Source organism: Polyergus mexicanus, unplaced genomic scaffold, assembly GCF_030449975.1.
Source record: "Polyergus mexicanus isolate NDT 795.1 unplaced genomic scaffold, iyPolMexi1.0 SCAF_3, whole genome shotgun sequence".
Classification (NCBI taxonomy): domain Eukaryota; kingdom Metazoa; phylum Arthropoda; class Insecta; order Hymenoptera; family Formicidae; genus Polyergus; species Polyergus mexicanus.
The window spans coordinates 3,214,945-3,241,012 of record NW_027223323.1 but is presented as its reverse complement, the minus strand read 5'-3'; the positions used below and the strand labels follow the sequence as shown (position 1 = coordinate 3,241,012).

The 26,068-nt window shown below is 35.6% G+C and overlaps 1 protein-coding gene across 2 annotated transcripts; it reads left to right on the top strand.

Moving 5' to 3' along the window:
- Window positions 1–3,009: 3,009 nt before the first annotated feature.
- On the top strand, window positions 3,010–26,068 carry Wdp (Leucine rich repeat protein windpipe). 2 transcript variants are annotated; one of them, XM_070315934.1, is made up of 4 exons: window positions 3,010–3,490; window positions 17,465–17,638; window positions 18,858–18,907; window positions 22,108–26,068. In XM_070315934.1, exons 2-4 carry the CDS (start codon window positions 17,469–17,471, stop codon window positions 24,213–24,215), a joined length of 2,328 nt encoding a protein of 775 aa, XP_070172035.1. In that variant the 5' UTR covers window positions 3,010–3,490; window positions 17,465–17,468; the 3' UTR covers window positions 24,216–26,068. The 2 variants fall into 2 exon arrangements, with proteins under 2 accessions (XP_070172035.1, XP_070172036.1); XM_070315935.1 differs by lacking the exon at window positions 17,465–17,638 and having other exon boundaries at window positions 3,030–3,490.

Sequence of the window (26,068 nt, the reverse complement as noted above, 5' to 3'; positions counted from 1 at the left end):
CCTTTTGTTCTTAATATTTTTTTATTTTCTGATCTTTAGTTTTAACTTCTTTAATTTTCTTATTTTACTTTCGATTATTTTAGAAATACAGAGATTTTTTTTGTGCGTGTGACACTAGTTTATTTTTTTTTTTCTTAGAAAAATTCGAGTGACAATATTAAGGTTAATAACAAATCTTTAAACACTGGTGTGTTCGTGTGATTCTATACTTAAAACATATTAGTTTTCAATTTTAAAGTTTGCTCTTAGTACCGGAACTAAGAGTTTCGACTTTTGCTCGGATCTTCGTTAGCCAAAGGTTGATCAATAATGAATCATTTAGCAAGTGATTAGCCTTTGGTTGAGAAAGACTTGAGCAAAGGTCGAAATTATTTTATTATTGATAGAGTAAAAATTTTAAGATTGCACGGAGAGTGTCGTATGTTTTTTAAATATCAACAATGAATAACATGTTTAGTGCTTGAAGACTCAATATACTGGCCTAAATGTATTTATTTTTTTTAAATTGGTCATAAATTTCTCTTCAACACTTGGCCGTTTATCTTAGTTGTGTAACCAGTAAAGAATGATTTTGTACAAATTTTCTGCCGTGCATATATATATATACATACGCATCCAGGTTCCTCTACATTCTTCGAATACAGAAAGTTAAATTCTTTGGCTCTGATCGTCTCATTACTGTTTGCATTATGCGATCATTAGCATATCTATTAACGTTTTTTTGTCAAAGTATACCTACTTCTTGCTGCAATATCCGACGGATTGGAATATTCATTTTCTTCAAGGACATTTTGCTGACAAACAGCTCAACGATTGGAGTCATTGGCAATGGCAGGGTCATTTATATTTTTTTTGCTGTCTAGTAAAAAATCCGCACGACCGTGAAAGTCCTTGATTACTAGACGAACATGCCGAAATGAATGTGCACGATAGATTCCCGCCGTTGCTTTTACGACGATAACGTCGCGTAATGTGTTTTTGCGGGTTATCTAAATGTCTTTCTCTTTGAAATGTTAACGTTACAGAGATAATTCAAACCCAATATTCATTTCCGGTACGACTATTGACGGCGCAACCGGCTTCTCGATAGCGAGCGTTTCTTCGGATTGGAAGGAAGGATGCAATTTCCGAGTTTATCTTTTGATAAAACGCGCCTATTCTTCTACGATTTATCGCAATTTTACGAATCACGTTTGTACGAAATGTGATATTAGTTAAAGATCGTGTGCAAATAATCGCTGCTGTACAAGTCCAGCGATGATAGCGTGAAATGATAATTCAGATTTAACGGCTCTCTTATTAAGAGCAAGTTTTAATTGCTTTAATGTTTATTTAAATTATTTTTTAATTGTGCCGTTAGCATGTAAAATATCTGCAGTTTTTGAATATTTATATATTTATTAAGAGACGATCTAAGAAATAAGAAAATAAAAATAATTGTCTGCAGTTGTATTTTTTTATCTCTCTCTCTCTAATAAAATATTATTATTGTACCTGAGGTATGAGATTAGAAGTAATTGGCAAGGATGAAGCAATTGAATTCTCACGACCCTCATGTGTGAGAACTGATTAATAGATATTAAGATAGCAAACACGTGTGTTCTTTCTTTAATGTCTTCGGAGATTATACAAAAAATTAAGATTTTAATTCCCTTTTTAAGCTACACATTTTTCTATTTTTCTAGTTTGCAATTTGATTTATACGTAATGCCGTAGAAAATTGTAAATACATAAAATATATATGGAGACATAGATATATAGATACATAGATACATAAAATTTGAATAATAGAATTTGTATTATGAGATAGAATGTAATTTAGCTCGATATGTTAATGATGTAAATGACGTTAAACGTATAAATCGTCGTAAGTTGTCAACGTGATAAGTTGTCATTTAATACTATTTATAGCATACTATATGCTGCAATATGTATTATAATTACTGACGTAATAACTGTAAATAGCAATAATTTGAATTTATAAAACGATATTGAATTTTTTGTTTTTTACAAAAGCGCACATATTATGGTAATTATGATAAAATTATGGTTAATTAAATGGATGTTCTGTCATTTTCATCGTCCGTGGTTACAAGGCATCTTGTACTAAGTTACCTTGAATATAACTTGCGGAATAATAATTATCTCATACTACAAAGATATTATAGATCTTGAAGTTATTTGATATATATCTTCTCCAAAAAATATATCTATATATCTCTTCCTCCAAGAAAAATTCTTCAAGTAATAAACTAATAAAAATTAAAAATAATTTATACGCAATAGAAAATAAAAAAATGTATTTATTATTTTATAACTATTGATGGGAATTACAAATAATTAACAAGGAAAATTTATTTTATTTTAATATTTTTAATTGTGTATTGTATATTGATCAAAAGGTGGCTAGGATTTAAATAAATTTATCCAATCTATAGCCTCGTAGTGTAAACGAGAACGAGACAAAGAATTATTTAATCTTTGCTTATGTAACATTTTTCATACATTTTGTTAATCGTGATAAAAAATATTCGGAAGAAAACCATTTCTCTGTTTTCTCCTGGATCATTGTACCAATTATCAATTAGGAAGAGAGTTAACCGGCTATCTATATTAGCTCCGTGAAACTCTAGACAATTAGCAAGAATCTTATGGATATCATATGTACGTCGATCGTACCCAATAAACATTCACCAAAGTTATGATGTTCTCTAGTGAATGCCGAAGATACATCGGTCGCGAGTAGCCACCTGGCACCACCACACACGCACAATGGCGCGTATATACTCACACTTCTCCCCCCGATGATTGAGTCGCGGTCGCCGAGTATCTCGCCGATCGCGCCGCGCCGCGCCGCGCCTGTTCGCCAAGAAGAGAGCGACCGGCGCGGAGCGGAACGGAACGGACATCGCTCCTACCACTTGGCTCGCGCTACCAGGCGTGCACCAGGAGCCGTCGTACGGTGGTGGGATCGTCGTCGTGTCGCGCCGTCGGCGTCAGGAGAAGAAGCGAGGTGTGCGTGAGTTGGTAGGCCTGCTACAATCGTCGAGCGAGAGAACGGAGCGGGGCCGGCGCGGTCTGTCAGAGTCCACAGTCCTAACTCGGCCTCAGGCTGCGATAGATCGTATCTTACGCGGCTCCGATCCCGCCACGCGGAGAGCAAGCAGTCGTTCGATTATCCCGCGATCGAGAGTTTTGCGCGAGTAATCGGCGAATCGGACCGACCCCCTTTCCTTCGTCGCCGACCGGACTCTTTCCCGCGCTCGGACTCGACCCGAATCTCGCGAGTAATCGAACGACTTTAGATTAGTATAACGCGAAAAATCTCCGTCTCCGGGTGACGGTCCTGTCACTCCTTGGCTCGCCGCGAAAGAGATATTGCTCCTGTCTCCGCTTTTCCGATCTTCCGCTGATCGTTACGAAATAGCGGACGCGAGAGCGTGGATTATCGCGCGTAGAAGAACGGGATATCGGGATACTGTTACGGGAGGTAAGGCCTTTCTTTTCTTTTCGCGCTTTCTTGGCAGAGAATGAGAAAGAGGAAAGGAGGAGTGAACACGTGTAGGAGGTGTGGGTGGGAGTACCCGGCTTTGCGCGGCGGTCAGTTTATTTGCCTCTTTATGATTTTTGTGCGAATTTTTGTGCGTGCGTGTGAGTGGACGCGCGCGCGAACCCCTTATGTGCGAACGAGACAATGAATTACTTTTATGACGCAAGATCGTACGTGACAAAGTCGTGGGAATTTGGGAGCTGCAAGAATCGGCATATGTACTGTTATTGCTATACCGATCGTAGGGATCATTTGTCGTAAAGTTTTTATTAAATTTCAGGAAGTTATAATGTTAAATAAAAATGTAACGTACTTTTCTTTCTCTCTTTCTCTTTCTGTCATTCGCATATAATTCCGAAATTTTATTTAATATCGAGAAGAAACTTTAAATATTTCAACGAAATAATCTCAGAAACGCAAATCATGAGATTATTTTTCTGCTTCAAATGATTTATATTAACAACATCTTGATTTAAGATTCATCTGTTAAGCTAATTGAAGAGTTAAGAATTTATACGTTGTAAAAAGAGATACTTCATCAAAGTATTGCTAACAAAAAATTGTCTGCGATATAATCAATAATTTAATTATAATACAATTATAATATACATATACTAATATTTAATATTACTATAATTTAATGCGAATCATATGAGATATCTCTCTCTAAGAAATATATTTATTTAATTTAACGTATTATACAAAAATAACAAATTATATATAATTTTCGTATATATTTGATTGTTTGGATGTATTGTTAAGTGTATATCAAGCAATTTATGCAATAGCTATTACATAACTTTAAACTGTTCTTGTTCAGCTATAGGATGTCTCTTCCGTTTCCGCTGCAATAAGGTGGAGCTTCATCCACGTGTCTCTATTCTGCTTTCCGTGAACCCATATTTCCGGTCTTAGTGATTGAAACGCTTTTTTTTTTTCTTCTAAAATTAGAACGAAATGCTGAAAGTGAAATAACACAATCTTGTGGTAGTCAGAGTCGTGCCGCGGGTAGTGATTGCTTTTGTTGCAGGCTCTCTCTTTCTGCAGTGGATCTTCATAAAATATTCAATCTACTTGAATTAAAACCTAGCTACTTCGAAACGCACTTTTCGATAATAGAATATCATTCGTGAGTAGTAAATATTAAAAGTTAATCATTCTTAATAGATCTTGTGTGATTTATAAGTGCTGAAGTCATCGAATAGTCAATCAATAAGATGAAAATACTAACAAAGTCAATCAATCAACGATTTAAGTCATTAAGTTGATCCAGAAAGAAAATTTAACGGTACGATTTAATCTTTGTCTTGATTGATTGATGTTACGCCTGCAATTTTATTCGCGAATATTCAATTCTCATTTGTCGATTCATCATCTTCGATTTTATATATATATATATATATATATATATATATAGAGAGAGAGAGACAGACAGAGAGAGAGAGAGAGAGAGAGCATTCTTGTGATAGAAACTTGATAAAATTGAAAAAAAATTCTTTTTCATGAAAATTTGTAATGGCTTTATTGCCTTGAGAGATATATCAATTGCACATTATCCGTCATGTAATCACTGTTTTCACGGCGATTTATTCGAAATATGTATTGATAATACATACACATATATATATATATGTCTGATTTGATTATCATGCTTGTTACAATTTGTCACGTCCTGCATCGAGTGCCAGGTATAAGCTTTCGCTGATCAGCGAAATGATTTTTAAAGGCGCACCCACAGAAAAGATTTCCGAATCTAATGCTATTACTCTTCAATCTATCATAAAATAGGATCGATATAGCGACAATCATATTTATTATTGAAAAAGGAATATTTTAATCTTAAATGGAAAATTCTTAAATCTAGAATAAAACACTCTTGGTGCTATCCCGTTAATTTTCTCACAAAGATGAAGATGGAAATTTGTAGCGATCTAACATCAAGTTATTCAAAATGCAAGAATATATAAGCTTAGATTTGTATATGTTACTCTTGTCTCAAGATAGTAAGACAATCTTATTTAATTCGAGAGAGAAGAAAAGGAATTATTGATTTAATTTTAAAATTGTTTTATTTTTATACTGCATAAGGTTGTAATACGATTAAATATGTCAAGAATATTTTTTGTCTCGTTATCAGAAATCCTTTCTGAGAGTGCGCAGTCTCTCTAGCGCAACAGAGTTTTCAGAACTTTGTCTCTCCTCGTTCTCTTTATGGATCTAATTATATACAATATAACTTTATGTGATTAAGATAAAATAGAAATGAGAATTTTTATTTTGTTACTAATAACGCGAATCAGCGTCATATGTTATCGCATACGATAATTATTTGATCGTTTTGTGGATAGATGAGTTTTATACAAATTAGTCCAAAACACATATATACTGTTTCATTTACACAAGCTTCTAGTTATCTTGAATAAATTGAGATTTGAGTGATTTTTTTTCTTTTTCAACAAAGATTAATCTTGTCATATTCATATTTTTAATATATTAAATAATTGGATAACTTTTAAATAAAATTTTTATGAAGGTGAAAATTTTTTTCTCTAAAACTATGATTAGAAAATAAAAGGAAACATTTAAATGTTAATTAAGATAGCGGTAAAACGTATCATAAATTGTCGCAGTAATCCAAAATGTTTCGCGTTAAACATTGCAGGGAAAATTGTGATCGCGAAAATTCTCAGATGTTAATCGCGCGAATCTTTACTTCAAGCGGCAACTTTCCTTGAAAATCCCTGGCATCTTCAGGATGCATCACGTACGCGTGCATGCACGCATGCACGTCTCCAAGAATCGACGCTCGAGCGCGTTCACACTTACACACATACACACACACACGTCAGCAAGAGATTAAAGTACAACATGTGAATACCTGCATAGGTCTCAGATACTTTCGGGGTCATCCGTGGCGGTACTATTACGTAATGGCGTTAATCGGCGGTAGCGGCTAATCCCAAGTCTGAACGGCATAAATCCGGCATGGAATGATGGATCGACGACGCGTGCGAGAAAATTAAAAGTCTGAAACTAAATCTCCGGCGACCTTGAGAACGCAATATTTACGCGTCTGTCTGACCACGATGACCGATGGTGTGTCGCAAGATTGACAATCGACGATGTTGAACCATTCAATTGATTGAGATCTACCGGACGCGGTTTTCGCGACGCGAGCCTCGATATATCACGAGACATAAAAGCGAATTTTTTTTCCCTTTATGGTTATTTCATGATTTCCCGAATAAATAATTATGCAAATACATTACGTGTCCGCTTTCAAAAGATCGGACAGCTTCGCATTCTTCGCGCGCGTCTTTCTTCTCTCGCGTCTTTCTTCGTTAATCCACGAGATACTCGCTTGCCTCGCGAATCTGCTGGCATTGAAAACACGAGCAATCATGACGTATTAAATTTTCCTCTCGGATTGATCACAATCGGATTGCGCGTGCATGCAAATGAAAAATAGAAAAATCGCGACGTGACGACGTTCATGCAGAAGATTCGCCATTTATCAATGAGTTGTCTGGCGACCTAATGAGCATCAGGCTTGAAATAAATTTATTTGCCAATCTTTCGGTCGATTTTCAAAACGAATATACGGTTCAGACGTACCTATTCCGGGAATGGAGTATTCGATATCCATTGAATGATGATCCTTGCCCCGAAAATACCTCGGAAATAGCTTAGTCCATATATTTGCTAACGATTATTCTTATACGCAAATATTTTCAAACTACGCGTCATGCATTTATGTGCAGCTGCAAAATATTGCGCTTTATAAATGAAGAATGATAATAATAATAAAAAAAAAATAAATAAATAAAAATAAATATGACATTTTTTGCCGAACACTTCCATCGTATAAAATTTTGGTAGCTTACAAGGAGGACTCGAAGTATTTCATCGATACTTGATACACGAACGAAGTTTTATTTCAACCGCTGCAACTGCAATATATCGCGCGTATAGCGAGAAGCGTATACATCCCTTATTTTATGAGCCGCTCTACAACGTCTCGGTAAGGAGACAGCTGCGAATGCTTCCTCGCCACGGAATTATTTGTCCCGCGCATCAATGTACTCGATGCCGTATAGAGGGACAGTTGTCCGTGCAGTTGTCGATGCAACGGTTAGCGCGTCTCTATATCGTCACGATAACGAGTTTCCAGGTGTTTACGACCACGCGACGTCATCGAACCCACCTTTACCTTTTCAGTCGTCTCGCGTCTTGCATCCGTATGCATCATGTGTTGCGGTACGCCACGTATCCTCATTTCTTGACTTTGCGCCTCGCAGCGGCATCGGGAATGTAGAAACTGGCGAATCGCCTCCAAGATACAACCTCAGCTCGACCTATAACGATATCTTTCACGTCCACATTCTTCAAATTCTTTATTTATGAGTAATTATGTCAATGCAATAATATATGCGAATATGCGATAACGTCGAAGAAGATAAAGATAATTTATTGTATATCATAATCCAGAGAACGTTTATATAACGGCTATATATACTTTTTTTTTGAGATATAAAACTCTTATTCCAGGAAAAAAAAAAAAGAAATTGGTACTTTATTGATGATCTTGTTATTGTACGATATTGATTTTTAAATATGAGAAATAATTTTTGAATTTACTGAAATTTATAGAAAATTTACAGAATGTGAAGTTCACAGCGTGTTTGTTGATGACAGTCGGTCCTCTCGCAAAAACAAATGTAGCATTTTCCGAGATTGCGTATGGTAACAATGCCGTTGGCACAATTCCGCGGACATCGTTTATAAAACCGAGGCTTTGAACCTGCGACACTAGGTATTACGTATTAATTTCGCTAAGAAAAGAAAAAAAAGAAACCTGTTTTCTTGTAAACACAATCATTGACGTAAGCGAATGGGTAAAGATGATTTCTTTTTTTTTTTATTGGAATAACAGTAAATTAACGAGGAATATCAAGTCAGTAACATATCGATTACTAATATATAAGGTGTTTCGGGGATCGATTGCATTTTCTTTGAATTCCGTATAAATAATTCACAGATCAATGGAAGCGCGATTGATCTGGGACACGCGGTATAAATCGATATTCGGTGGCTAAGTTTGAAAGTTAACGACGGCTAATATATACGGTAAAGATTTCTGTGCCAGATTCTTTTTCTCAGCGTTCAATATCTTGGCAATTGACATACTTGCCATTTCGTTCAATCATACATATATGACGTAATAAATGTGTATTGGGCTATGAATAAAAGTTTCGACGACGTGAAAACTTTTCACGCCGTGTAGATTGTGTTCACTAAAAAACGCGATAATGTACCCTGTCGCTCGCAATTTAAAAATTATACGAAGCGTTTTACCGTTGCTCCCGAGATCGCGCATACCCCTTATCGCACGCTTATCGATGCGCGATAACGCGCACGGAACATCAAACAGATTGTATTTACTTTATCTCCGTCATCTCTTTCACGAATTTTGAATTTCTGACGTAGCTCCTGCTACGTTGGCGACAAATTCGCGCGTGCCAAAAGGTCGCTTCGAACGAGACGCGACAGACGATATATTTTTACTTGTTGCACAATTTATTTACATATCGCGACGGAACGGATACGGAACGTCATTCTCAGCCGCAAAGTCACACATTTACGTTTGCATCAATTACGTAACCGAGATTTTATTGTTAATAGCTTTTTATCTCATTGATAACATGATATAATTATTATTTTTGTTCGTTAAATGAGTATCGATGTTCGTTACTATAATACACAATCATTAATTGTAGCTATTAATATAATTGCCACTCAACTTTTTTAAATATTAAATATTAACTATGTTAAAAAGTTATATTCTTTTCGGCAATATTTTATCTTCTGACATTTATGTTAATGCTTATTTTTTTTAAACTTTCATTAAGATAACGTCTAATTTAAATTAATTGAAGAGTTAGTATTTTTTTTCTATTGATTCGCAAGACTGGCAAAACGTCTTAAATTACAATACCGGCTATCAATGTCTTGGAATTTTATACATAATATAGTACATTTTTACGTCAAAATATACCGATACTGCAACGGTTCACTTTTTAACATCAAAGTTCTTTCGCGAGCGTTAATCTGTGAAATACCAAATGCTGATTTGAAGATTTTTAATGCGCAAATCATCAATATTATCACGTCATGTAGCATCGTGTAATCTCGTGTAATCAGCGACATCTTAAATTGCATCTCGGAGAGAGGTGCAGCTCATTAGATGCCATGCTCATTACTCGAACAGTGCCGCGTTAATTCGTGAATCCCATATTGTTGATCTCATGACGCATATGTCACGCACGTGAGCTTCTCAGAAGGTCACGTGCCTTATGAGAAAAAAAATGGCAAGATACAGTGTGAGAGTTTTCTTCGGGCCTCAATACAGCGAAGGTCGTCACTGGCGACCGTCATTAGCAATGTTGATGTTCCAAACACGACGGAAGTAACCTACGAACCTCCGTATATTTATTTGTTGCACCTTTCATTGCCCTTTCTATTTTATAGTCCTTTTTCCTCATCTTTCGCATATATACCTTTGCATTCTCTATTATTTTTCTTAATTTTATATAACGTAATTATATTTTCTATAAAGGACGGTAAGTTTATATAACGTATGACGAAATATCACGAAAAAGAATTATGTCATTATCGATACATAAATAAAATCTGTGAATTTATTTGAACAAAATATTGACAAACAGCAGCTGGAAAAGCTTGAGAATTTAAAAAAAAAAATTCCAAGGTTGGTAAAATTAGAGATATTAAAAATTAAATTTCGAATATATATGTATATAAATTTTCTTTTTTCTTCTTTTTTTTTCTTTTTATTTTCTTCTTATTATGCTATATCTTATATTTATTATTATTTTATGACTATTTTTAGATAAAATTTTAATATTATTTAATTTATTTATGAATATAAAGCTAAAGAAAATAAAGACATAATATATTGTATAGTATTGTATTAGTTGCGAACAAAATATACTAATCTAATCTAGATAAATACAATTAACATTATTACTTTGTTTTGCCTGTAAAGCATGATTTACACGCGATGTTTTTTTATTAGCTATACTAGTGTGCTAGCAACTAATAAAGTTGAAATATTTTAACTTCATTAGTATGTTAGTTAGGGAGAGAAAGAAGCGTGCCAGTTTACTAGCTTTTTAAAATATACGATGCTTTTTTACAAGTAGTAATTACGAGTTGTAAAAAACCACGCTGAAAAGATATAAATTTTTATAATTCATATGAATTTTTCACAGTTTTCCATTAAAATTGTTTTTAAGCTATTAATATCCAGTACAGCTAAACTATTTCATACTTTTAATTACTACAGTTTTCTGGGACATCACTGCGGATTTTTTTATTCGATTAAACTAATTTAATGTTACTAGCTGCTTTTATTATCCTTAATAATTTCTTTGGCGGAGTATTTGACTCGTTTATGTCCGACTCCTCGTACTTGTAAGCGTATATACATATATTATATATGTCTAACTTTCTTTTTCTGTATTTCTTTGACTTTTGCTTTTTATATATTGCATCTTAGACGTACAAAATGTCTAGGACACTCTATACATCCTTTTCACGCTAGCTCTTTTCGTTATCGTTTCTATCTGTCGTTCTTCATCTCTCGTAGTCTGGCGTGTAGACCTTTTTATATATGCATATGCCAATAGTTGGTCTGACTTGCGGTCTGAGAAACCGAGAATGGACAATGAAAATGATCGCTATTGCCCAAGGCCCTTACGTTAGACGAGCGAAATTCTGATGTATCATCGCAATGTACTGAGTTACGTAACGTAATACGATGGAGTTATATGAACGGAATATCTCTTAGCAAATCGAAAGGAGTCATCGGCTCTTTTAATTAATAGATCTTATTTTACATACATATTAAAGAATATAACTATTTTGCAAACAAAGAGATGAGAAAAGAATGATGAAAAAGCTCTCCTGCGAGAATTTGCAAATATTGAAAATTGGAGATTTCCTGAGAGAATTTAAAATTGGTTAAACAAATTTTTCATTATAATTAAAGTTAAATAAATTTTAATAACATCAAAATTTAAAATTATAAATATGAATTCTATATCGATAAAAAAATACAGAAATTGTTAAATTAAATTAAAAATAAAAAACGTTGTAATTATTTAAGCCTGAAAATCATATTTACAATGCATTTAACTATGATTTACATATAGATCGTTATTTTAATTATTATATTATTAAATAATCAATGAAATATGGCAATAAGGAAATATGAAAATTAAAATTAGTTTTAAAAGAAAGATATAAAATTTTGGTCGTTTGATAACGTTATATGCTAGTATTGTATCTTATGTTAGTATTTGTTGATGATATCGCGACGATTATTGCGTAGAGAAAATACACATCTCAGATTAATAGCTAAGAAACTGATGGAAAAACCGGATACGGATTATTATTGTATATACTGCGGTATATAATTCTATTTGCACGTGTCTTTATGTGCGTGCATGTAATAATATCCAAAAAACAATTTCAAAATTCTTATCATATCTTTGTTTGATGTAATTTATGAGATAAAATTTGGAATTATGTCTAATAATTTTGTGAAATGTTTAATAATAGTATGTGTTGTTCTAGATTATAAATGGTAACTATTATTCTACAAATATACAATATAAGATTCTCTACGCATATCGGATATACTTTATATGTTTAACAAAAATTTAAAGTTAGTATATAAAATAAAAAAGAGATACGATTGACACATTCACGCAATAATTACGATGCAATAATTATCTTAACTTTATATGTATTTGCAAAGGCATTACGTAACATGCATGCAAAATATTAGCGCTTGGGTTTTCATATTTTGTTTTCACGATATCTGCTTCAGAATATATTTAAAAAAATAAATTTTTTATTTATTTAATTTTTATATTACATCTATATATTAGAAAGAAAAACATAACACACACAAACATCGAGATAACTTATCCAAGAGAGATTAACTGGAAAAAAATATAATGTAAAAGAGACTCAGCAATGTGCTATATCGATTCATATTACTATTATATACATATTATTTTTACGAAAGATACTATATTATTTTTATAAAGATACATTTTTCTATTACGTCAAGTACATTATACAAGCGGATAAATAAAGTCGGATTATTGGTAAGAAGATTAAAATGGCAGTAAGTGATATTTCTATATTCAGTTGGTAATGTGAATAGTTAAACTTTAATTTATAATTTATATTTAGATAAAAAATTCCACCTGACTAACTGACTATGATAAAATCATATCTGGTACAGTATAACTGATGTTTAATCTTAAATTTGAAAAAAAAAACTTGAAGTTAAAATTTCATTATATATACATATATTAAAAAATATATAAAAGAAATATGATAAAATTTACAAATATTGTGATAATTCAGCATTTTTTTTAACCTTTCTAGAATAGATTAGATATACCTGTATATTCATAAAGCAAAAAATTATTACGATAAATAAAAAAAGAAATAGAATTTGAACAGTTTAGATGATAAAAAAGTGTGGCGCGTTTTATATTTTATACATTGCCAGATTCAAAGTCAAATATTCAAACTTTCAGATTGCGTTTTCTATTTGTCCTTCGTTAATCAGACTTAATTCTCTTAATTTAAACGGTTATGAATAATTAAATTTTCTTACACAAATTACTAATGGAAATTGTACAAAACGAAATGTACAATACAGTCGCAAACATTATGTCATCGTTGCTATATGATAGCCAACGAAGTGCGAAATATGATTGTTTCCGGGGTTTAACTGACCCTGCGACCAATTGACTATAAACGAAGAATGTCAGCACTAACTACATCGGTATTTAAGCCAGATTTTTATGCAAATCGGACGCGTAACGTCGCGTCCACTAACAGAATAGTTGCACTAATGGTATTCGATGGAAATACTTTCGACATGGCTTTAACAATTCCTTTGTTTAATTTTTACGGAAATTTAACAATTAACAAGTTAAAATATTGTAAAAAAAGACATGTTTATGAAACTATAGTAATTTTCATATAAGATGATTTTTTTTACAGCAAAGTCATAAATCTTTATCATAGTAATTTTAACATATTGGTTTTAGAAACGAGCAACGTGTAGAATCAGTGATAATAAAATAAAGTATAGTATTTCTGTAGTTTTCTAATTATAGTATTTCTATTTTTAGTAATTATTTTTATTTCAACGATCATGTAAATGCACCGTAGAAATATTGTCATCTTGATTAGCGAATTGGCAGAAGGTTGCATTTCATCAACTGTATTTGTAATGAACAAAACGGATCTTTTTCTCAAGTCAGTGTGTTTTCTTAAGAGTTATACGTAATGAAAGGATGAAGGCCGACCGGATTTTTACACTAACTGTGTTAACGAGTGATGATCTCGAAATTACACTATTGAAGTGTCTTATGTCACATATTAGAAGAACATTATTCTTTTGATATCAAGATAAATACTTTGACAATTAAAAGCTGTTAATTCTACTAATTTTAAATTTCATACTAAACAGATCCGATATATATTTCAAATTGATTCATCACATTCGAAATGTTGCAGACAACAATGTCAGACAATGACGGTTTAAAAAAATAAACATGTAAGAAAGATAGCAGTATTAAAAAAGAAATACAAGCACGTTGATAGGAGCAAGGATTGACACGCGTTAAAATCAACGCTTACGAGTCATATATGAAATGAAACGATACAAGATTTGATTTTGATTTTACCTAAAAAGGATTTGATCTCTGATGTAGTTTACATTCAATTAAACTGCCAAATATGAAATATGAGTAAATAAAATTTTACTGTGATTAATAAAAATTCGACATTTGACAGGATGTGATATTAGATGGCTGTCAAGCGGCAATGTAGTATGTTCAATGTATTGGCATTTGTTAGAAAACACGTTGGAAATGTCGTTCCGTTTGAATTGGTTTTTGAATGACGCTTGTGACGATCGTGCCTATCACTGTGAAATGTATGTCGGTATAGAGATATTGTTCCTAATTGCCTCCATTGGCAGGCAATGGATATTATTTCAGGAACGACGACTGTCTCTCGCACGACGATGATCTTGAGTCATTCGCGCGAGTGTCCTCGCTCCATTGACACGATAAAAACGCTGTTTATCATCGATAGTCTGTAGAAAATTGCGGTAGAGTTTACAATCTGATAAACAACTTCGTTAAGTTAACAATCGCTATAAGAATAATTCGTACGTTCGTGAATTCACATTTATATTTTACAATATAAATCCTGTCTTTCGTTTATTTCCTGAATATGTCATTGCATGCGTTAAATTCAAATTTAATTCTTAATATTTACAAAAAAGAAAGAAAAATGAAATATGCGAAAAGAAAAATATCTCTTAAAGTACAGTGTAAAACATTTGCTTTTATTTATATTTTTCAATTCCTACTTTTCTTGAAGGAAATGAAACTTGAGATAAAAGAAACGAGAAAGTATCTCAAATCACGTGGAATAGAAAGAAATGTCAATATATAAAAATCTAGAGACTCATTTCAGAATACCTGAAGTTTCTCCTTTAGTCGTCGTCTGAATTCCGACGTTCGCGATCACTTCCTGAACTTTATGCAAGCTGACAGCTTTGCATTCGAGCTACACCCGCGAATTGATCGATCGTCACTGATCGGTTCGGTCATAGGCGGTCTTGGAAGGACTCGTCGGCTATGTGTATTTTGTTGTTCGTGATTATTCGGAGTTGACTGACCTATCCTGATGACTCTAGCATGATTTCTGCGACACATTGCGGCCTGCTAATCGTTTCGCACGAATGCTCGCGCGCGATATCGATACTACAGTATCTATATTAGCGATGAAGGGAGAGTGCCTTCTTGTGTGGTCTATCTATCTCATCGGTATTGGTTCTTCAGTAAACGTAATAAATGTACGATGGAGAAATGTTGGCATTTGTTAGATAATTACGATGACCCATGAATTACATTTAACATAATAACTCATAATTCACATACGATATACTCTTCCTCTCCCTTTTATTATTTAGAAAAAATATAATATACATTCCCTCTTGTCTCTCTCATTTATTTCACGATATAGAAGTGAAACTCTTGCACAGAGAGTAGTTTACTATCGCCATTAAAAAGGATTTCTGAAACACATAATACGTTTCCGAACACGTAATACGTTTTAGATATCTGCTGATCGATGACAACGATATTGCGAAATATATGTGAAAGTATAGTACATACCTGTGCTCCAAACCATAACGTTTCGCTTACATCAATGGTCGTTATCAATATTGTCGATCGACGACTTCAAAATAATGCCGATCATGCGTAATTTTAGGATTTTTTATCCAATTTGTCACTGTTCTTCGATTTCTCCGAAATTAGAGCTTCATGTGCTCTTCCCATTCACACATTAAGGTATGTTTACTCTAGCAGCTGCTATAGTCTTCTTTGTTTATTATCCATGTAAACGAGTTTCTAACAAGCGAACAAGATTAACACAGTTGTAAATTCGGTCTGATGAGAAATTCTTGGCAAGCTTTGTTGAAGTTCAATCTCCGAACCAAGTTTAAAACGGTGAAATGCGCTGTTTGAGCGACATTTACGTTTTTATTATTTTCTTCAAATTCACACATTCTATTTTTTATTTAAAAAATTATTTATTAGATTATTTACACTACAAGTTTCTTTAGAAAAGATTTGCCATTTATTATCTCTTAATGTTATCTTTCTCAGATTAGCAATAACTACGAAAATATTAAATTTGTCAAAGAATTTGTAATAGAAACGAAAATTTTATCACTGTTTTTTCTGAGAAGAGAGAGAAAAGATCTTTTCAATAAGATTTTATATTGATGGACTCTGAATTTTATACGCCATCAAGTTTGCGATCAAAGTCCAATATGAATGGATTGTGATCAATCGATTATTTAATCTCATCCGATCGATATCGTCGATGGCTTACGTACAGATTATGAATGATAATAAAATCATTTGGTAAAAATAAAACCGCAGACAAAAGGTTGCATCAATACGGATCGAAGGAAAAATTTTTTTGAGGGAACCCAACTCTCTCTCTCTCTCTCTCTCTCTCTCTCTCTCTCTCTCTTTTTCTCTTTCTCTCTGACAAAAACTGTTGATGAAATCGTCTTGTCATGTTTATGCAATGATTAATACTTGCCAGTTCCCCATGTACAAGTAATGATTCATTTTGCTTGCGAGTTACTCTGTTGGGAATAAAATGCAGATAATTGATTAATTGAACGGAGTACGAAACGCATCAATCGGCTAAAATGGCCTGCCGTTATGCACGAAGTATTATTTCATGGATTATACGTAGCATTACTGCACAGCGGAAAGTTCGTTACCAGCGACAGTACGATAACGGCCCGTTAATAATAGTCCATTCATGTGTAAGATTAATCGCGCGTTCTCTCTTATATATAAAGCTGCTTCGAAAGATATTTCGCTATTTTTGTTTATCTGTAATTATTCGTTTACACGTCATATCCGCTTTAAAAGTTAATTTAATTCGTTACTCGTAATAATCTTTAAATAATTTTTAAATATAATAAATCGATTTTTAAATTAATAATTAAATTAATATCCAAACGTTTAATCTAAATTTTCGAAGAAAAGAAATGTCGATGTCGCGCGAGATGAGAATATTAATGAAGGAGACTAGACGTTTTTGTATCGCAATTTCGCTTTCGAAGCGAATTAATAAGAATAAATTAGGATGGATAAGGATCGTTCCGGGGGTCAACGGACTGTCAGAATGCGTATTAACATTCGTATCGTTGGTCAATGTATCGGACAAAGTTTCCGCTACTTTCAACTTCCTCCCATACTGAAGGTGCATGACCTCCCGGAATGACTCCTCGAATCGTCGGGCTCTCCTTGAAACACCTGGTAAACTGGACCATGAGGACGCGACGGTACCGTTAAGGATGGTATCAGCAAAAAGCGAGCCATACCAGGCGTACGTGTTTCGGTGCATCGCTTGTTACTTGTTGAATTCGCGCAAAAGGTACGACGTGACCGCATATTAAAGTATAGGTATACTATATATTTTCCGTATCTGAAATCTATTTTATATATATATATATATATATATATATATTTTTTATATATATTTAATATTTATTTTTTGATATATTTTAAAGAACTTCAATTATTTGAAAAATTCGTTTCTAGAAACGTATAGCTCATTTGATCGAATAATAAAATGCTAAAAGTGTAGTTTTGATTTTGTATACTTGACTTGAAATGTATTTTAAGGACTTTACGATTTGTGCTGTGAAGTTTAGTTTATAACTCATTAATTTATTATATTTATTGTAACGAAATTTTATACTATCGACGCACACGTGCGGCGTAAAGTGTTCGCCGATTCGATTAAAACGAAGAAATTGCATTCTTAGTAACGTCGAATAGCGATAAGCTGCATTAAAATAACGTAACGTCACGAACGACATAATCAATGTTGCCCCTTGAACTCGGGAAACGGCATGTTGAATCTAGTACACGAGCACGCACGAAACGGCAGATATTTTGCAATGACAGCACGATTATGAAACGAAGAGAAGAATATGGTGGGCTATAAAAATCCGGGCAAATATGTTGTAATAATAATTACTGTCGCGCGTGTAACAAGCAGCGGCGATCGGCGGACGCGACCCAGGCCCAGAAAGTCAAGGGCTAGAGATCTCGCGCTTGGAAAGTGAGTCAGCGGCCGAGGTAGACGCGGGAACTGGATGGGAAAAATTCACCGAGACGAATCATGCGCGATAGCGGGGAACGAGGATGAAAGTGCGATCATCGTGGCGGGAAAATCTAGGCGAATGATTTAACGTTCCTCCTTGGCATACCTTCATCGATATTAGAGAGTAGATTATCGCGAAAGTGTCGGAGGGACCAGGGATGCAAATACGTGAAATCGCCAAAAGATACTGCGATTATTTCGCAGAACCGCATCGTAAATAGATTTCCATGTTCTTGTATATGTTTTTGTGTATGATCGCATATGTTTGACAGACGAATGTATCGTGAACGACCATGGCAATTGACGTCACACTTTAATCATTCACTGATTTATGGTGATGACTAGAATTTATTTGGATTTATATGCACATTTTTCATCTGACGAAATAGATTTGCGATTTTATCGATATATAGGGATATTTTTTGTTGTGAAATTGCGCTCATTAAAAAATATTAACGCGTAAATTTATTTGTGTCTGTTTCAGATGCCCTCGAGATTACGGTGTTGTCGTGACCACGTCTGAACAAACAAGTTGTAAGTTGCCGATTAAAAGAATATATATCGGTTGCATAATACGAGGCTAAAAATATAGTTTACCGTGTTTACTATCTTTATAATCATAACCAGAATTATATCGCATAAAAAGGACCACTTTAGATAATTTAGTTTGCGACAAGTTTCATTGCTCAAAATTCTACTCATAATTTTATATATCTTGTAACATTCGAAAAGATAAACTCTATATATATGTATAAAATATATTTTTTCACAGAATACACATATATGTAGATTAAAATACACGGTACACAAAATTGTAAATAGAATTTTCTTTAATTTTTTTTACCGCCTTTTATATGTCGTCTAAAATAGATCTATGATAAATGAACATGTTATTTTAATCGGTTGCATTGGAATTCAATTGGCCGATCTCTCGCATCTGATTGCCATATTTGAATTCGCAATTAGCATCATCGGTACCTTTCGCGAAATGTAAATACATTGACGCAACTTTAAGTAGGTGATGTTGCTCGCTATGGAGATATTTGGGATGTAAATTTTTATCGTCGTCACATTTGGTTATACAAACTGTAGAAACTCTTTTTCCTTTCCAAGAGAAGCCAAGGTTATTAAGGTTGAGAAAAAAGCTTTACGTCATTATAGGCACGTCGTGTATGTGTGGAACAGGGCCACGTGGAGCGACTTTCGTACGGAAACATAGTTCATTTCATGAAATTACAGGAAGTCGCTCTTCGCAAAGCATCGGTTACGCATAGCATGGATAGGTCCACGAGGCACGGAATAACGAGTCTTCGCGAGAGATCTCGAATACACTGGCCATGATCTGTCCTCTACCCACGCAAACGAGCGAAACGAGCTATTGCATTGTGCGTAAATATTGAAGCTCGCAGGGCAGATCGCATCCGTTTGAAAATTAAGTTGAGGAACGCTTTGATGCGCCTTTCGATTAAAATTGTGAGACTGCTCTGACATTATGTAAAAAGCAAGATAAAAGAGTGATTCTTGCAAAAGAATCAGCATCAATTTTTACATTTTATTACTCGGATTTGAATGCCGAATAAGAACGGAAAAGTTTATCGATAATTACACGATGAATTTTTAGTAATGATTTTGAAATTCCACATTTGTTGCGCAAAAAATGTAGCGATCTCTTAATCTTATTATTGATTAGTTATTGCTCGTCTCTCTCGATCTAATTCATTATTATGTAATGTAAGATTTTATGAAATATATATATTCCTGTCTCGCAAAATCTAATTTGGTTTACTAATTCTTGTTCATTCATTTCTCGAGAAGAATCGTGAAGCGAGAGAAGCGCGTGATTTTGAGCGATGAGTAGACCGCTGATTGCGCAACTCGTGCAGAAATCGATATTGGCTTATCTTCGACAAGCACAACGGAATCCATTATTTCATTGATAGCCTTATCTCACTGAGAGAGGACTGGATTTTTTGATCCCGCGTGAGCCGGTCTCATTAACGAGCATCAAGAAACGTCCAACGTAGCCCAGTCAATTAACGTCGATTACGATCGATCATGCGAGTTCAATGCTCGTCGTCGTGCGATCTTGCGGGATGCAAAACGCCACCGTCTTCTTTCTATCGCTCGTATTTATCCATGGAAATGACATCATATGACGCCGTTATATTGTGCCGATATCGCGCAGACAGTATGCAAAATAATGCAAATGACATGTCTAAACCGCTCGCCATCTGTCGTTCTGTATAAAATGCCCGTCGTGGCAATTTAGAAGGCCCGAAGGAGGAATTTAGAATGGCGAAAAAGAGGCCCGATGTGGGTCTTTTTCGCCATTAATTTTCCCCGTTCAGTTCCGATAATCGAGAGCAATGCTAGCGGCAAGAATTTTACAATGTTCGTCTTTTAGGATGGTTATGTTAATATCTGGAGAGAATATATTTCATATATTCATCAGGATAAGAATATTTCTCGTCGTGCTGTAGTCAATAATTTATATATATTTGAAAAAAGAAGGAAGGGTTTTATATAAGCGTTTTCTTTTATGCGCTTTTAAATTCTGAAATATATATGAACCTTTTGTGGTCGAACTTGCATTTTTTTATTGTTACATAGATGATATATAATACCTATACGTTTTACTTTTTTACGGCGAAGTATTGAAATGCACGACACAATTAATTGCGACGGATGTAACAATATTTATATTGAAAAATAACTTTGCATGATAATGCATGCATACACCTACACCTCAAATAATTTACTACGTCGGACGATGTATGAATTATTGAAGCTCTAATAAAGAAATATTAAATATAATCACTGTACATGCTTTTCACGAGGTAACTCTTATTCTGTTATAGGGACTGAACCGTCTCTTATCTGCAGTCCCACTCTGCTAAGGCAATAGTAAGAATAACGTTGATAAAAATCTTAGATGGTCTAGTGGTTTATTGGTGTTCTAGCTATCGCGCTATTCAGCTTTAATCGATCTAATATCGAAACATACAATATTACACGCAGCTACGATCGACTTGGATGTCTTGCAGATGCTGGCATGGTGGTAATTACTGTCGAGTTAGGCGTGCGTACTAATTGCAGACATTAGGTAATCACCTGTGTGAAACGAGCCGCGGGACATTTTACTTTCATTCTCGTACTCTATTCGAATACATATGAAAATTATACAATTTTCTACAGGGTATTATTACAAAGCGTAATAATTAATAACAGATCTTTTCTATCGCTCATCACGAAACGTTATACCGGAAATAGGCGCGCGATGAGTGCGTAATATTTTGTTATCGGTTATTTTATCTATTTAATTCTACTTTCCGACGATTATCGCACTTATCTTCGCATCGACAGATAACATGTGTGAGCGTGCATCCAATTTAACTCTTAAAAGTCCACTTCTACCTCCTCGCGATGACCTCCTTTCGGTCGTACATCTCTCTGTACGCGCGCCGAGTTCACTTGGATTTCTACGAGACTCGGTTGCGTTCGAAGATATTGATCGACATCGTTACTCGAACGTTTTTATTGCCACGTGTAGCGCATCGTTTCAGGGATATTCTGAATTACGTAATTTATCTTTGAGGTGCACGATACATTTCATTGCTATCATCATTATGAATATTCATCGCGTGACATAAAACCGCGCCGTTCGAAAACGCGAAACATACACGCGCGTCGCATTATCGGCAAGCGTAATCACATGCGATTCCTCTCCGTTGCAGATACGTTAGATCGAAAGATGCAGGCAGCACCGCCTCTGCTGTCGCTCCTCCTGATTCTCCTTCATTATTCAGGATGGACCCACGGACTTTGCAAGCTGGAGAACAGCACCGTAGCGTGGTGCGACGTGCTGGAGGATCTCGGGCAGATCGAGACGTATCATCTGGAGATACTGACGGCTCCGACCGCACAAGACACTCTAACCCCAGATCTCTTCGACAATCTGACCAGCCTTAGGCATCTCGATATGTCTGGTGGTTATTTAAAAACGATCGAACCAGGAAGTTTTCAAGCTTTAAGTAATCTGAAAAGTCTCGATCTCAGCAATAACTATATCGAGTATCTGGAATTAGCTTCCCTGGAGGGCCTGACCGATCTGCGAAAGCTGAATTTGCGAAAGAACGCCATTCGACAACTGCCACCGGCGCTGGCGCGTCTAAAGCATCTCAGGCATCTAGACATCAACGATAATCCGCTCGATTGCAACTGCGCTACCCTTAAAGTACGGGATCTTATCGCGCAGAGAAAGGTATCTGTGTCAAAGAAGGTTGTGTGCGCAGGTCCCACCAATTTGAAAGGTACATCGCTGATGAAGCCAAATGCGGCAATCGTTTGCAGCTTCGAACAGCAGGATCGCGAGATGCAGGACGATCAGGCGGTGGAAGGATCCGGGACATATTCGGGATCCGGAGATGATATTCTGAATGAGTTTAATAATGAGGAGGAAGAGAACGAGCATAGCGTAGGAACCAACGACAATTCGTCGGAGAAGCCTGAAGTAGAGACACGTTCTCCAATCGAAACAATGAGTTTTTCGACAAGATCTTCCGCGATTGAACCCACTATCTCCTCGCAGGAGTCAATCACGGTTGTGGAGGAGACTACCAGCGTTACAACGAATTCTTTGCAAAGCACCGTCAAGGACGAGGATATCTTCTTCGACAGCGAAGAGAGAAAGGAGCCAATGTCTACGACCGAAATGTCGCGGAAGAAGAACTTTAAGGACGCTCTGTATTACCCGTCGTCAGGCTCCGGCGACGGGGATGAAGATGGTTCTGGCGAAGGATCCGGAATCATTTCGACGTCTTATGATAAGGAGAAAACTGAGAAGGACAGCGCTAATGAAGAATCATCATCGTTTTTCACCGGAACTTTATGGGGTATACTTTTCGGTTCCTCGGCAACCACTGCGATTCCATCAGAGACTAAGGATCTGGATCTCGAACAAGAGGAATTTATAAACGTATCATCTACTAAGCTAGCTACTGAAGAGTCGATTACGTCGAGTAAAAATTCTCCAACCGAGTCCGACATCGATAAATTTTCTACCGAAACGACCGCGATTACCAACAGTGTGGAAGTGTTGAAATCTGCTGACAAATCGAAATCAGGTAATGTCAAGGCCGAAGTAAACAGTCTGAATGACGAACAAGCTGAAGTATCTCCGGCCAAGCAGTCCAAGAAGGGTATGGGCTCGTACATTGTTCTGGCGATTCTACTCCTCGTCGTGGTAGTGCTGATTGGTTTTGCCGCATACAGAGGCGATATATGCAGAAAGAAGAGGAAACGAGGCGACGTGGAGAACGGCACCGAGCTGAGGGACATGCAAAAGTCTCTTCTCCCGGACACCGGAAATTTGACCCAACCGAAGATTGCCTCCAATGGAAATTCTGAAAACATTCCTCTCGTGGAAGGCACTTCTGATGGCGGCGACGCGAAAATCGATAAAATTCAAAACGATCATCATCCAATTGAAGAAACGCCGCGATCTCTCAATGGCACTGCCGATCATTTGGATCCCGTGAAACCACCCCGAAAGTTGATTAGCTCGCAAGACGATCAGAAGAGCGAAGATAGACCTCGCGTGGACGTAAACTCTTTGAGGGAGAACTTCCTGGCGGGTAGGACGAGCCCCGCGCAGCCATCCGATTCATCATTAGCGACGAACAATGGGCCAAAGGCGCATATCTCGGAGGCCAACGTACCACCGCTCAGTCCCGGGGCTCAAAGAGTGAAGATCACCCTGCAAGAGAATCCCGACAGTGTGCCAAAGACGCCCATACTCATCACGCGAACAATGGCCGGTGAGAATCTAGTCAAGACGCCATGAAGCAGTGTTCTGAGAAGAATCTACGCGACATAACGAATGTCGATCGACCGACGCATTCGTCTGCCGAACGGAGGAAAAATTGGAAGGACAAATGTGTAGCGCGAGAGAAGAGAGCTTTTCAACGAATGTCGTAATTTATAACACCTGTTGTTCCTAAGCCTACATGTAGAGAAGTCTCTTCGCGATGAATTTTCGTGATAAAAAAGATTACCAAGTCAAAGATCATGTTTACATATACACATATATACACACGCCGACAGTAATAAGACACACTATTGTTTACGATATACTATTGTTTACAAGAAGTTGAAGGTGTGCGATAAGCGGTTGAGGTATAGGTGCGATCTCTCTCTCTCTCTCTCTCTCTCTCTCTCTCTCTCTCTCGATCCGTTTCGTTAAATTATCGGTTGCACGAAATGACTATATGTATATATTTGCTATGCCATATAGGATATTTCAGATATCGCATTTTTATTTTTTTTTTTATTTATGATATCATATTGTCTAAACATTCTTTAAAATTAAACCTCAAACACAAATCTTTTAAGCTCGAATAAAAAATTTGTTCAAATAAAATTGAATTGAAAAATTAAAATAAAATTCTTTTTTTAAAATCTAATTATACATTCTTAATGATTAACTGTCGAAGTTCTGCAATTTTCAATATTAAATTTATTAACTATCACTTTATCAACTGTCATTTCTTTCAATTTTATTGAGAAGAAATGCACGATATCTATAATACTTTATATTAACATCATACGTAGAAATCCACGAATGAAATAACAGTTCGAGATTAACACCACAGTACACTAGTCAGTCTTCCTGACAGATCTCGTGCGTCCTGTGAGCGAGGACCTCGAGTACATATGTATATATCCCGCGGAATATTTGTCGTCGCGTGAGATTGCATCGTGAGGATCTTTAAACTAATCGAAGAGCGAAGAGTATTCGCTGCATGTCAGTGAATCGGGAGCATTCCAATTCGTTGGCATATTTTTCTACGTAGCTTCGAAAGATTTTACACTCCATTGGCCTTATGCCGTCCTTTTATCGATCCACAGATTATTTGTCAACTAGACAACGCGTACCTCGTAGTTTTAGCGCGGTGTTTTAAATGCAAACGTTTACGCGATTGAATTTGTAATTCAATGAGAGGCGAAGTTTGTCAATTATAAATAATGACCTTTGAATCGGCTTATGACAGTCGGAGTGTGAATGCTTGGTGAACGATTCGTGTTACTACAGTTAACGTTATGTAAGACTCGTTATTCACGTCACAGAAAATATATACGTAATAATCCTGTTATATTATATTATTCCTTACAGTGGATACGCGATTGGATCCCGCGAAATGATTCTTTGAAGACCTTACGGAAGGCCTTCCAGGAAGGCAGCACTTGAATTTTTGTACGCATTAACATATTTATTCGTTGTGTGCGGTGCAAATTAATGCGGGGATCAACGAAAGAGACAGATCGACTTTGCGTATACGTATGACGGCAGTCCATGAACGTTGATCGCGTGATTATCAGTCAAGCGGATACGTCATATGGTTGTGCGCGGAGTGACAAAGCGCCACAATGTGTTATCATATTATCATATAATCGACCATTTTATTATTCTACGATTCTTTAAGCCAAATGTGTCGAACGCTGTGTACGGCGTATATGATTTAATTCTTAAGATATAGCGCGCGGATACCGTTAAATCGATATTTGTCCCAACGATATAGCGCCGTTGAATTTAATTAAGGGAATAGCGATAAAACGAACGGCTCAGTAAAGATTGAAAGACTTTATTTATATGTTCAGTCTTTGATCAAAATAAAAGAAAGTGTTATTTTGTTGTTA

Bases quoted from the DNA above. Each gene is read 5' to 3' on its own strand.
- Wdp (XM_070315934.1), top strand. From the start codon at position 17,469: ATGACCTCCCGGAATGACTCCTCGAATCGTCGGGCTCTCCTTGAAACA. The intron at 17,639-18,857 runs GTACGACGTGAC...TGTCTGTTTCAG, and splicing joins TTGTTGAATTCGCGCAAAAG to ATGCCCTCGAGATTACGGTG. The intron at 18,908-22,107 runs GTAAGTTGCCGA...TCTCCGTTGCAG, and splicing joins CACGTCTGAACAAACAAGTT to ATACGTTAGATCGAAAGATG.